The sequence below is a fragment of the Cyprinodon variegatus genome, unplaced genomic scaffold, assembly GCF_000732505.1.
Source record: "Cyprinodon variegatus isolate N-32 unplaced genomic scaffold, C_variegatus-1.0 Scaffold1224, whole genome shotgun sequence".
NCBI lineage: Eukaryota > Metazoa > Chordata > Actinopteri > Cyprinodontiformes > Cyprinodontidae > Cyprinodon > Cyprinodon variegatus.
The window spans coordinates 170429-184833 of NW_015151677.1; the positions used below are offsets into that span (position 1 = coordinate 170429).

Below are 14405 nucleotides of genomic sequence, written 5' to 3' on the forward strand. Positions count from 1 at the left end.
ACTACTTTCGGCTTGACCAAAACTGGACGAGAACTCTGCTCACAGGACGCTGCCAGGGGTAAGTCAGTGTGATTGCATGACACTGGTGATGGGGATGCCATACAGATTCATGTCAAAAATACCGAACTATCCCTTTAACAGAAACTGCAGCCTCCTGATGTAGCCTCAGACAACTGGAGTCCTAACATGAACTTTTGGTTTTTCGTTTCCAAAAGATAAAACATGGCTGTTCTGTAGGATATTTAGCTTTCTTGTTAACAGCTAAAAGACTTAATCTCTTGGTTTATTTCAGTCTGAATGAATAACAGACATGTGCTTAAAAGTAGCAAACACATTTTCCCTTTAAATAGCTTCTGCATCTCTAGCTTAATCTAATTTAACTTACTAATGTTATAATTAATAACTCTGAGTCTTCTTCACTCAGTTTCATCGTTCACACTGTAGTGTTTAGTGTTGGCCTTCTAACACCTAAAATGTTGCGTTTACTTGGTAGAAACTTGATTGGATTTTTTTTAGTTTCCATCCACAGGTCGGAGCCAATAAATCTGAAAACTGTCAATTTTCAGGCATTAACATATTTCTTGGTGCATCCCTAAAGTTTACCTCTTAAACCCCTCTATTTAGCCCTTCTATGAATGCTATCCTCTAAACTTTACTGTGGTATTCTTTTAAATATGTGTTATTAACTGCAATAACAACGTTGGCTCTTAAGTCCTACCACTGCATGAAAAGTGTCTACAGAGATTTCTCAACTTGGGTCCCTCTGTGGTCAAATCTCTTCCGTCGATTCCTCAGCATGCGTTTCTGTACCATTTTTTTATCTTTACAGTGCTGTGGTCTGACTCTCCTTTCTGTGACATAGAGCCCTAAGACACCGTGTTCGACATAAATGTGGGGTTTCTTTGTTTGTACTCAGTGTCATGCAAATCTTTGTTTCTGTTGATAGCGTGAACTCTACTATGCCATCAGAAGCTAATGAACGCTACTCACGCCTCACGTCAGTTTCAAGCTCAGTGGACATAGACGGGAGAGATTCAGTAAGTAATGTGTGGCTGTTACAGGAGGAAAAGAGTTCATTTTGATAAAATAGGAAATATTGATTATAAAAAACGTAGTTCTGTTATGATTCATTACTTAGTGATATATTTAAGTATTTTCTATTTGTTAATTTTGATAATTATGGCTAACAGCTTTAGAAAAAAAAAAACTGTTTCCCTAAATTTATGCTATATAAAGCCAATTTTAAAATATGCTTTAAAACTATACTGTGACACTACTAGAACGTACAATCATATGGGGCATTGACATCCTCCCAAAGGAGAGTAAGTCCCAAAAGTCCTCTGCTAAAAAAGATGGGTGTTAAAAAGCAATATGCAAGGTATTGTATGAGGTATTGAACAGGAGAAAGAAGTAGTGAATAAAAAAATAATAATAAAAATGCACAAGCAGAAAAAGTTAAAACTTCAAAAGTTTTAGACACTATGTTGACTGCAAATCTATATAGAGATGTAGCTAAGAGTCAAAAGTGTACTTTTTTTTCTCTTTTTTTCTTAATAAAAGTACATTTTGCCGGTCCCTTATTCCAGAGGAGTAGTGTAGCAGCAGTGAATCCAAGTTGCTTGAGTACTGTTTTGAAGTTTCTGTGGTAAACAGTGTGGAAAATAAGTATTTTAGCACCCTGCTATTTCCGATTTTTTTCCAATCCGACCCAGGCCACTTGGCTATGTGGTCCTGAATCCGATACGAATCTGATCTTTTCAAATGCGACCTGTGTCTGAACGGCCAGGTCAGATTCATCAGATCTGAACGTCATTAATACCTGACATAGGTCACTATTCTGCGTCTCGCTACGCAGAAACGGCAAGAAAAACAACAACCATGGCAGATGATGATGCGGAGAGCAGTATTTATGTTTAACCATGTGAAAAGATTGAGTTTTTATGGTTGGAAAAGACCACTAGATGCGCCCCGGTACTACCACCCATGTTTACTTCCGTAAACATCGAGCACGCTGGCCTGTGACGTCATTGCGTCGTCTACTGCCCATGCGGGACACTTAAGTTGTATGACTGCAGATCACAGACAAGTCTCATATATTTGGAAATATATGAGACTTTTAGTCTAAAGTCTAAAAGTCTAAAGTCTAAATATGAACAGCAACGCAAAAACAATCGGATTTCACAAAAAAATTGGATCAAGGCCTGCAGTGTGAACGTGGCCAAAAGCTACTGTACCAATATCTGTATTCAGATGAGCATTACCTATTAGTCAGCGTAGCGTTTTATTTGAGCTACTTGAATTATTTAGTCATATCTAATTCATTGTGACTTTCCCACATCATAGCCACCCACGCTCTTTCTCCTCATAATAGGCAGAGCCTCTCATTGCCTCCTGGCACTGCCCACAATTTGTCTGTGGAAGGGTCTACTTTTACATGAGGTTTACTTACATTTTAATGACCGTGATATCGATGTGCCAGCAGAGCTCCCTGGCTAAAAACCCTACAATAAATCCTTTAAATTTTTTCAAGAGGCCGTTTGCAATTGTTCTTTAATAGCTCAGTAGGGCGGCAGTCTGATTTGCTGCATGTCATGCTGCACTGATGCAACAGTTGGTGCACAATAAGACCCAACGTTCTTCCACTGCATGATCCCTAAACATACTATTCAGTTGGCGAAGATATATGAAATAAAAGAAATCAAAAGTCTTTTTAATGTTGCAGAATGTTCAAATAGTCATATTAACAAAATATACCTAAATATATATAAATATTCTTCAAGTGTAAGCCATAAGAATCAAATGGAGAGAATATTCTGTTTTGTAAATATTTTACCCAAGGACCCTTTGGGTAATATTTCCCTTTTCTTCTTCAATTGTACCTGTATGTTTAGTTGCAACAGAACCTACTGTGTTTAAGTGTACAAACTTGTTCATCTCTTCTATTTTAGGGGTTTTGCTCCTGGCTAACTGCTGTCTTCCGCATTAAGTGAGTCTGCCTCCTGATTATAACAAGGCAGCTATACCTGTGAACCCTTATCTGAATGTTTTTTTTTTTCTATATCCTCTCTGCAGGGAAGAAGAAATAAGGGAAAAGTGTGGTGAAGATGCAGTACATTATTTATCCTTTCAGCGGCACATCATTGGGCTGCTCGTAGTGGTGGGTGTGCTCTCTGTGGGCATAATTTTGCCCATTAACTTCTCAGGGAACCTTTTAGGTGAGCAAACTCAATTTTTCAATTTACAATAAATTTTTGTGTATGTGTCTCTTTTTAAAAAATATTTTTCAAGAGTGTCTTTTGTTGCAGACCTGCACTGTCAGGACCCATCGTTGCAGACCTGCAAAATGGGGTCTCCTGTGCGCAGAACCTGTTTGCTGCCAGATTAGAGTTTATGACAGGGTTAAACTAAACACAGTAGCAGTTTAAATTATACAGTAACCTACCAAACTCCATTGTCGTTAAGAAAATGTCTCATAGACCAAATGCACTTTTCCATCCAGTGATCCAAATATAGAAACTTATTTCTATGCAGCACATATCTATTATTCCAGATAGGAGTTTGGTGGGGAGTAAAAATGTGCGTGTACATAAGTTTCCAGCATAACAACACCTATTGGTGAAAGGTAGCTAGCTTCACTTGAAGTTTATTAATGCTAGCTTTTACTTTAGAAAGGCTTTGAATCAACTTTGCTTTTACTTTGAAAGTCTTTCAAATAACTTCCTGTGCAAACAGCGCAGGAGACCTCACAGTGCAGGTCTACAGCCAGACCCCTCTCATATTTTTCCCCCATTTATAGAGTAATGCAGCAAGTCTTTATTATAATTTAACTTTTTATGCACAGGAGGTCAGATGTGTACGGTAAATAATTAAATGTGTGACAATTATATTTTGCACCTGTTATCTTTAAGGCTATAGCACTAGTAATAAAACCGTATTCCATGTTTCATTTTTCTCTTTTGACTTTTCTTGTAACAGCTGCTATGTGCTGCTGCTTTTCTACTTGTTTTTAGTTTCACATTGAAAACGGCTATTAATGGCTGCTGACATTTATTTTTTTTTAAAGTGAAGTGAAAAAGACTCAATTGATGATAAATCAGCTTTTATTTCTGTTTAGGTTGTGAATTATACATCTGTCTTTGAGGAATATTAGTATTTAAATTATACAACCACAGCTGTTATAAACTGCTTGCCTTTTTTTTGTTCCTCTCTCATTTTAATAGAAAACTCTCCATCTAATTTTGGGCGAACCACTATAGCAAATCTAGACACTCAGTAAGTCTCTCTCTCTCATGTAATCCATTCATTTATTTAAACTGCATTTTGTGGATTTTTAATTATAAAATGTTCTGCTCTTGTTTTTGCTACAGCACTAAACTACTATGGTTGCACACTACCTTTGCATTTCTCTACCTATTATTAACGGTGTACAGCATGAGACGGCACACGTCAAAGATGCGCTACAAAGAGGATGATTTGGTATGGATCGTTAAATTTGGAGATTCTCTACTTTCTGTAATAATATCTCAGGTGTCGTTGGTATTTACTTCTGTGTTGTTTTCTCTTTCCTTTAGGTGAAACGTACTTTGTTTATTAACGGGATATCAAAATATGCAGAAGAGAGGGAGATAAAGCTACACTTTGAGTGAGTTGTTTTAGCTGCTTTGACTGTTAACATCTCCTCACTTTGCAAATTCAAATGAGTGTTTTAAATGTGAGAAATGATGCAACTGCTGCATATCAACAGAAGTTTCTGCTCAGTCAATCTGGATTGAGAGCCTTGATTAATCTGTCTTAATTTGTTTTAATGTCCCATTGTGAGATTCGCACCTTCTGCTCTTCCTCAGAAGTAATTATCCCAGACCTTAAATGGTCATGGTCATTGTGGTGTCTGTAGATTTTCACCTAGTTTTAGGTTCTCTTCATTGGACGAGACCATTCTGTTGTATACTTTGATATAAAATGTGTTAGTAGCTAGTTTTGTTTTTTCAGATTTGCTTTTATACGTCCAACATTTGACAAGCTTTTGTCTACCATCTGAAAAAAGACATCCCCACAGAATGATGCCGCCACCACCATTATTAATCACAGTGATGGTCTGTAAATAATGATGCTTCGTTTACTCCACAAACACTTTTTTATAAACCAGCAAAGGAGTATCTTTCTGTATTTATTTTACTGTATTCCCTACATGGCTTGTGGCAGACTGCAAACAGGCCTGAATATGGCTTTCTTCCAACAATGACTGTCACCCTGTCGCTCATCCGTAGAGGGCAGATTTTTGGTATGCAGTTTTCGTGTCAGCAGTTGTGCATACCTGAGATGCACCATTTTCTCAGTAACTCTGAGCTACTTGGCTGATCTTCAATCAATGCTTTCCTTTCTTAGCCTAGTCAGTTTATGTGCTGTGACATGTTTTGATGTGTTAGCAACTGTGTCACACTCTTACCCTTTTAGATCAATAACTGAACTGCGTAGGGTAATATTTTAAAACATAGGGACACTGTTTTATAACCTAAGCCTGCTTTTGAAGCCTTAACAAAACAGCCAGATTCATACTGTGTTTGAAAGCTACACATAGGAGGACTTGGTTTACCAATTAGGTAACATTTAAAGGCATTCAATTTATGAGTTATAAATGACTACAGGTATCATATTCCAGTAAATACATTGAAGGTCGTGGTTGTAACAATAAATGTGGAAAACCTTAAGAGCTATAGTTTATAACTGGCCTTGGACATGTTAAATCAGTTGATATGTTAGTATGGACATAATAAGAGTAGTAGCCATATTAAGATGTATGAGAGACATGCTTTTTCTTGTTAAAATGGCTGTTCTACCCCCATTCCTGTGTCTGGATAAGACAATGTCCAGCCTATATGTGGAATTGTCCATAACAGAAATCAGATGAGTAGAATTACAAGAGTCATGTGTCAGGTTGGTCTGAAGAGGTTATTGTTTCTGTCCTACATAACTGATCATGTAGTTAAAGATTATTTTAGATAGGGGATGTTATTTGTGAGAGTTATTGATTATGTTTTGTTGGGCAAATGTAAATAATTGTATTTTTTATAAGTTTGTACGTCTTTTATACTTAATCTTTTCATTCTCATTGCGTCTTTTCTCAGGCAAGCATATGAAAACTGCACTGTGATAGAAGCTAGAATCTGTTATGATGTGGTGAAGCTGATTAACCTCAATACTGAAAGGTAATGGATAGTAACAGCTTTTTGAGTTGCATTTCATAAATGTTTCTTATTCCTCCCCTGACAGAAATAGCTCTTCCTCTGTCTGACATGGCTGTTGTGTTATTTTTATTCAGGAAGAAGGCAGAGCGCAGCAAGAAATTCTTTCTGGCCTTGCAGGAAAAGGACGATAGTATAACTATGGTTAACCCCAAGCCTTGTGGACACCTTTGCTGTTGTGTCATTAAAGGCTGTGAACAGGTAAGAAACACATTTTTCTGTTCAAAGAAAAATGTCTAAGTAAAACTAATCTGTTGGATACATTACTTCTACTTTTTCTTTTTTTTCATATTTTCATATTGGGCAAAAAGTATTTATTCAACCACTGAAAGTTTCTCATACATAGAAACTTAGAAAGATCAGAGCTCTGTAATTTTCACCATAGGGTACTTGAACTATTTGAGGCACAGTGATTAAGAAAAAAAAAATAATCAAGCTAATCAAATTGTAGGATTTTTAAAGAATTTATTTGTAATTGTGGTGAAAAACAAGGAAGACGTCTGGCCCTTAGAGACCCCTAACAGCTTCTTTAAGAAGCTCATCTGTTCTCCACACGTTACCTGAATTAACGGAACTTGTTTTAACTTGTTATCTGTATAAAAAACCTCTCCACAGACTCAGAATCCAAACTCCAGCATCAACCTTAACAATGATCAGAGCTTTTAAAAGAAACACAGATAACAACTGTAGACCTGAACCAGGCTGGGAAGTGTAAATCTTTAATAGGCAGGCAGGTTGGTGTGAATGAGTCAACTGTGGGAACAATTTTAAGAAAATAGAAGAAATAATAGACCATTGATAATCTGGAGATCTCATCCTATGGGGTCAAAAATTATAAAGAGAAGAAAAAACCCATGAACGACATGGAAGAGCTGATGAATGACCTTCAGAGAGCTGGGACCAAAGTAACAAAGGCCACCATCAGTAACGCACTACGCCCAGAGTGACTCCCAACCTGCCGGGCTGGGTGCGTCTCCCTGTTCAATCCAGCACATGTCAAGGCTTGTCTGCAGTTTTATCAGAGAGCCACTTGAATGATTCAGAAGAGGACTGGGAGAATGTCCAGCTAACTGCCCTGCATACATCCTGTTCCAACAGACCTGAAACAAAAGGCCAAATTTTCTATGTTTCAGGTGTATTGAGCAAACCTGGAGAGTTTTCAAAAAAGGCTATACTATAGAATATTTAGTTGAACTTTTTTTATTAGAGTTGCACAGGTGATCAGCTTCTGGCTTTGTAAACGTCCAAGTTTTCCCCAATAAAGCTTGGTGGTTTGAATACCACCATGAATATAAAAGCAGCTATTGGTACTCTTAAGATTGTGGGCAAGTCTTGCTCAGAATATCCTGAACAACAGCTCCACAAATCTCTTCAGCACAGGGAAGCATGATTTTTCTCTAAAGCTTTGTGGTAGATGACTGAAGACTGTTGATGATATTCTTATTTACTGTAACAGATGTCTGTTTCTATTTCTATAGGAAGAAGCTGTGAGTTATTACACCAAACTGGAGTCAAAACTGAGAGATGAATACAGGAAAGAGAGAGAGAGAGTTAATAAGAAGCCTTTAGGAATGGCCTTTGTCACCTTTCAAAATGAAACCACAACTGAAAGGTAAGTCAATTTACGAAAGCCCCAGGATCGGTGTTAACCAGGTAATAGAAATCCTGGGTAATTCATTAGCGTTTTCCCATTAAAAGCCCTTTTTTTTTCCATGAAAAGCCAGTCTACAGAAAATAAATAGTTCCTTTTTCTACAAGGAAAAGTGAAAGAGCTCTGCCATGTCACTGCTCCATTAATTCAAACAATTTTCTTAAAACTATGTCAGAACAGTTTAATACCTATATTAACCTAAACTGGCACAACACTACATTTTATATCCCAGCATTGACAATTTTACCTCATTAAAAAATGTATACAAATTTATCTCATGAATTTTTTATATTCATTACAGTGAAGTAAAGCGGGAAGGAAATCCCTGAGCCCCTGGCTGGGTTATACAGCTTACTACTACTGCCACCAGATTAGCTTATATGAGAGGGTCTCCACCACTCTATAAACATATTAAAAGTAAAATCATAATCTTGATCAACTGACTACACAGGTGAAGTTTTAAGGTGTACATCCCCACTTAAAAACATCTACAAACTAAAATCTAATAAACTTTAATTGGTGGGTAATGACAGACTGACCACCACTAAGCAGCCACCACTGACCTGCCTTAAGGACCCAAAGCTCAACCATTTGATATAGATTTACCTGGGTAAATGTGCATGGAAATGGTATGTGGGCTTTCTAATGGCAATGGAAAAAAGGCTTGTTTGGTCTCTGAGCTGGTAAAATTTGTTTTGTTTTTTTCCTGTAACATGTTTACTTTTTTCTTCTAGTTTTTTATTTTCATGTTTTCTCTCTCAGAATTTTAAAGGACTTTAATGCTTGCAAGTGTCAAGGTTGCGATTGTCGCCGTGAAAGCCAGGCCTCTCAGTTCAGCCCCAGGCTGCAGACACACAACTGGACCGTCACCTATGCCCCCCATCCACAAAACGTCTACTGGTGAGAACAAACACTCAGTCACATACTAAAAACAATATTTGAATATGATTAATTAATATGCTTAATAGGAAGCAATTCTTTCAATGTCAAACTACTAAATGTGTAAGACTTTTTTGTAAAAAAAAACTCTTTGTCTTTGATATGTTTTGCTTTTTTTAACTGAGATATTAGTTTTCTGGGCAGCTGTGTCCATTTCTGCAGGATATCACACCATGTGTTTCTCACCGCTGTGTGATCTCTTTTCCCACAGGGAGCACCTGTCAGTGGGAGGAATCAAATGGTGGCTCCGCTGCTTTGTTATCAACTGTGTCCTCTTTCTCCTCTTATTCTTTTTGACCACCCCAACCATCATCATCTCCACCATGGACAAGTTTAATGTCACCAAACCAGTGGAGAACTTACGAGTAAGTAAGAATCTCCAAATCTGGAAATGTTAATTCATTTATTCATTTAATTTGGTCATTTCTAAAGTTTGGGTAATTCGTGGAAAGGTAAAACTAAAGTAAAATGATTATTAAAAAAAAGTTTAATCCATATTTATTAGGTTTATAGAATTAAATTATCTTTGATAGATTTAGTTTCTAACCATGCACTTTGTTTTGTTTGCCACAAACAACTTCATTTATTTAGTTTTTGAGCTGCTAACAGAAACCCCCCCATACTCATGTAAAGTTTAAAAAAAAAAAATCAATGTTTTTGGCTTTTAGGTCCTTTAACATCTGTCTTTAGAACTAAACCCTAATGTTTTGTATTACTAATCACAAACCATTTTAAAGGATCTTTAGGGATGTTTCAACACCAGTCTTTTTCTGAGTACAAATACTGATATCTTAGTACTTTCCTTTGCCCAGTGCCAAAAAAATGTTTGTCAAATTTAAAAGGTTTGATTTTATTTTCTAAAATGCTAAGCCAACTAAGTCAACCTTTTACCCCTTGCATTCAGTACAGCTTAGATACAGTAGACGAGGCTTTTTCCAGCAGGGAAGGGCCTCTTGACTGCTGCAGCTAGGGTAAACTTAATTGTTTTGATACTGTAAACTTTTTCTAATATAGAAGTAGTATCAGATCAGATCATACACTAATCTAAGTTTGTCTAGATGCCAAAAAAGTTGAAATTGCTAATTGTTGAAAAAGAAATAATATAACAAGACCATGCAATTGTTCTGCACCCATATGTCCAAAGTATATTGATGGTAAACTTGGGCATGTTTACAAAAATCTCTTGTAAATGCCAAATTGTCCCTAAAATAATCCAATTTAAGGTAGCATAAATCTTGTCAGGTTTGTGTTAAACATTTTGTTTTCAGGTGATTCACGATTTTCTTGTGAAACAGCCCTTCAGCACGTTGCTGAATCAGGCCAATTTTATTGGGTCATGACTTGTGGAAACTGGAGGCAATGATCTGCCAGTTTGTAAATGTCGGGCAAATAAACTGATATTCGACTTTTTTTTAATTCTAGAATCCCATCATAACCCAGTTCTTACCCACAATCCTCCTGTGGTCTTTCTCTGCCTTGCTTCCTACCATTGTTTACTACTCTGCCTTTTTCGAAGCCCACTGGACCCGGTATGTTGAATATTTAGTACTCCTGTTGTCTATTTATATCTTAAAAGCTTGATGTTTAACATGTGTGAGTTTATCTGGGATCACAGGTCAGGAGAGAACAGAACCACAATGCATAAATGCTACACCTTCTTGATCTTCATGGTCCTGTTGCTGCCCTCTCTTGGACTCTCAAGGTGTTGCATTTTATTTTCATTTTTGCTTTGTAACAATATTGAAATGTTATATGAGATATTTTTTGTAAAACATTGTAATGTTTAACATTAACACCTTTCAATTATTTTTGCAGTTTGGATTTTTTCTTCCGTTGGCTTTTTGACAAAAGTTTCCTGGATAATGCTAAAGTGAGATTTGAGTAAGTAGGGAGTTCATTTATGCTGTTTCCTTGGAAGTCTTGTCCCACTTGTATGTGGGACTTTTACAGTCCTAATTAAAAATCCAAAAAAGACCATTGGAAATGTACATATGTGACCTCTGGATCTTAAAATGGCTCAAAGTACAGAGAAAAGGGGTCAGACTAAAAGAGTTTGGAGCAGACTTTGTTTTTTTTAAACTATCTAACTAAAATTAACTGTAGGACTCGGTAATGGAGGCTCCAGTATTGTTTATTACACCAAACAGGCATTCAGGTATGTTTGATGCAAGTGTTTCCATGATGCTAGTCAAAAAGTTGCTCCAAGTGTGTAATGGCTTTAATTAGTGCTAAGACAAGTCCCCTTAAGATTTAGTCATATGGGATGATTGCAGCAGCATCTCCTCCTAGTTAACTGTTGTTTGCCACCTCTGCAATATCTGCAGTTTCATTGATCCAAATCATGATTCGGAATCATCAGTCGTTAGACACACTAATACTACAGATTCTCTTATCTCGGCACATGAATGCTGCATTATGTTATTGTTCTCCAGGCAGCCACGGGCCTTTACCTCATCGTGGCAACGTTCAGCTAATCATATAGTGTAACATAAGATCTGGTACACACTGGTAATGTGGAAGCCATCCTTTAATGTTAATTAAAACTTCCTTTCACCTTTAAATTGGTGCTCATTTGAATGTTCAAATGGCCAAGTCTTTCAAAAAAGTATTTTTTCTTTTTTTATGAACCCCTTTCAAGCCATTTAATGGGTATTATGCTGTTGTTAACACCTGTAATGTCCTTAATTTGTGCCTGAATTACAACCAATCGAATTCTGTGGCCAGTGACATTTTTGTTCCATGACCCTTAGGAACAAACTTCAGCAGATATTGCACAATATAAGAGGCCTTGCTTTTACATTTCAGCAAAACTCCCACGTTCAAAGTCAGTCAGCTTTATTGCCGTTGATAACAGTAGGTATTGTATCAACACTGCTGAAAATGACATAGAATCCACATGTTTGCCCAGATTTTGTTTTTAAAGGCTGCACTCGTCAACTCATGATTAGCTGTTATAAAAACTGTAATAAAAATGGGAGCCACTTGTTCCTATTTAGCGCTCAACCATCATGAAGCTCTACTTTTTAGCATTCATTAGTGTTAAATACCATTTTTTTTAAACTTTTTTAATTAATCTTAAAATGTTGGTCAAGCATGTATCATAACTACATTTCTGTCCAGTTTCTGGATATTCCAACCAGCTTGTGAAGCTTTGCTTAACGAAGAGCAATTAAAGCACCAGTAATAAATAGCTGTGTTAAATTAAGAATTCTCTCATGTTCTAATGGGATTTTCCATCTCCTGAGACTCTTGTGCCCTTTTTAGGTCAAGTGAACATACAGTAAACGGTAGATATTGTCACCAGAAGTAATTTGTGCTGTTCCAACATGTGTATTATTGAGTTCAGAAATGTTTTTTTTTTTTTTCTTCTGGACTCTAGCTTGTAATGATGCTAGTTATCTCAACTTATTTCTTAACTATATCTTTTTGAAATGGTAGTTTGCACATCATTTCATATTGTCGTCTGCCTGATTAATTAACTTTCACAAAGATTAAATTGTATGTTTGGATCAAAGAGTTACTACCTACTTGAGTAGCCAAATGTTTTTCAGCTTTTTCTTTTAAAGTATTTTTATGGATGACTGCTTCCCAACTGTACTTTGGTAAAAGTATAATAAAGAAATGCTACTCCTGCTTGGCTGCTTTACCAATCACTGTTATGTGGCTGCACTGTTTCTCTGTGAAAATTATGCTTAGAGGTTAAACCTTTGTCCTTATCTTCTGTTTTATTTTCTTAGGTGTGTGTTCCTCCCTGACAATGGAGCTTTCTTTGTCAACTATGTCATTGCTTCTGCTTTCATTGGTAATGCTAATGACCTGTTGAGGATTCCTGGATTGCTTATGTACATGATCCGACTGTCCCTGGCTCGCTCTGCAGCTGAGAGGAGGAATGTCAAGAAGGTAAGTCTTCACCTCATGATCCCAAACACCAAAAGTTAGTTAGAGACTGAAAACATTGCATTAATCAGTCTTGTAAGGAGATCGGAACAGTTATTGTTATAATTATGTTTCTGCGTAAAATAAAACGTATTAAACTGTTTTTTTTTGTTTTTTTTCTTTAGCATCAAGCTTATGAGTTCCAGTTCGGAGCGGCTTATGCTTGGATGATGTGTGTCTTTACTGTGGTCATGACCTACAGCATCACCTGCCCAATAATTGTCCCTTTTGGTGAGTCCTACTGCCTGGTTAGTCTTTTTTGCCATAAATAGAGTGCACGGATAAGATGGCCGGAGGTTAGCCATGCACAGGACAGGCAACTTGCAGTGGTTCTGTTCTGCATCCAGAGGCTTATCTACAGGACTAATTGGATTAGACCTGCTGATTTCTTTCTCTTTCGGCCTGTGCAGGACTGATGTACATGCTGCTGAAACACCTGGCAGACAGATACAACATGTACTACGCCTATCTACCATCAAAACTGGACAAGAAGATCCATTATGGAGCTGTTAACCAAGTGGTGGCGGCTCCCATTCTCTGTCTCTTTTGGCTTCTGTTCTTTTTCACTGTTCGCGCTGGTAAGGGCACAGCTCCCTCTACTGGTCACATAATTAGTCATTAAACACAAATACTCTCCCCACTTTATTTTAAAAGCTAAAATAAATGTGATAACCCATTGAATAAATGTTTTCTCTTCTGATCCTCTCCAGGGTTTACTTCTGCAACATCCATGTTTACTTTTGTGGTTTTGATTGCCACAATCATCATTTGCCTTTCTCATGTCTGCTTTGGGCATTTTAAATACTTAAGTGCTCACAACTACAAGGTTTGCTTACTTTCCTTTAATGCCTCCTTTGATTACTTTCAAATGACAATATTTACATCTGCCTATGGTGAATGTCTCTTTTCCTCTTCAGATTGATCAGGAGATGGACGAGGTGGAGAGCGCACGTTTAGAGCGCCACATCACAACGGTAGGAGCACGTTCTTGTTTCTTCTTCCTTGACTTAAAACTATGGCTTAATCAGCTTTAAGCTTATGTAGGTACTCAGTCTGGAGGTTAAAATCCAAGGAAGTAGACTGTAAACAACATCAAGAAATGATTTAGTTTATTTCTTATACTATATCAATTAAACTTAGGAACTTAAATATGAAAGATGGTGACAATCTTCTGTACAAAAAAGAGGAAACACAAAAAAGAAAATCTTTATGGTATACAATGGGGCTGAAACGTATTTAGTCAGCAACTGATTTTGTAAGTTCTCCTATTTAGAAAGATTACAAGTCTTTAATTTTAATTATAGGAACCCTTTAGCTAAGAGAGACAAAATTAAATTGTAATGTACGGTTTCTTGGTAATTTATTAGTAAATTGTGGTAAACAAGCAAGATGACAGGCCCTCACAAATCTGTGACTTCTTCTTTAAGAAGCGCCTCTGTCTTCTACCCGTTTCCTTTATTAATGGCACCAAGTTGAATTTGTTATCTGTATAAAGACACCAATAACAGTCAGCCTCCAAACTCAACTTTGGCAAAGACCAGAGCTGTAGAAGGACACCAGGAAGATAACTGTAGACCTGGCAGGCTGGGAAGAGTGACTCTTCAATATTTAGGCAGGTAGAAGTGAAGACATAAACT

General features: G+C 37.0%; 1 protein-coding gene across 3 annotated transcripts in view; it reads left to right on the plus strand.

Moving 5' to 3' along the window:
* LOC107102258 (CSC1-like protein 2) overlaps positions 1–14405 on the plus strand; it is a 32538-nt gene that overhangs the window by 13323 nt on the left and 4810 nt on the right. For 2 of the 3 annotated variants that reach the window (XM_015401479.1, XM_015401477.1), the window contains 19 exons: positions 947–1037; positions 2949–2986; positions 3073–3215; positions 4221–4272; positions 4368–4476; positions 4572–4642; positions 6126–6206; positions 6320–6443; positions 7721–7854; positions 8656–8793; positions 9044–9197; positions 10255–10361; positions 10448–10534; positions 10648–10713; positions 12570–12732; positions 12894–12999; positions 13179–13346; positions 13479–13594; positions 13686–13742. In XM_015401479.1, coding sequence (XP_015256965.1) covers positions 947–1037; positions 2949–2986; positions 3073–3215; positions 4221–4272; positions 4368–4476; positions 4572–4642; positions 6126–6206; positions 6320–6443; positions 7721–7854; positions 8656–8793; positions 9044–9197; positions 10255–10361; positions 10448–10534; positions 10648–10713; positions 12570–12732; positions 12894–12999; positions 13179–13346; positions 13479–13594; positions 13686–13742 — 2005 coding nt within the window. The remainder of the gene's footprint in view (positions 1–946; positions 1038–2948; positions 2987–3072; positions 3216–4220; positions 4273–4367; positions 4477–4571; positions 4643–6125; positions 6207–6319; positions 6444–7720; positions 7855–8655; positions 8794–9043; positions 9198–10254; positions 10362–10447; positions 10535–10647; positions 10714–12569; positions 12733–12893; positions 13000–13178; positions 13347–13478; positions 13595–13685; positions 13743–14405) is intronic. The other variant, XM_015401478.1, reaches the window with a different exon arrangement.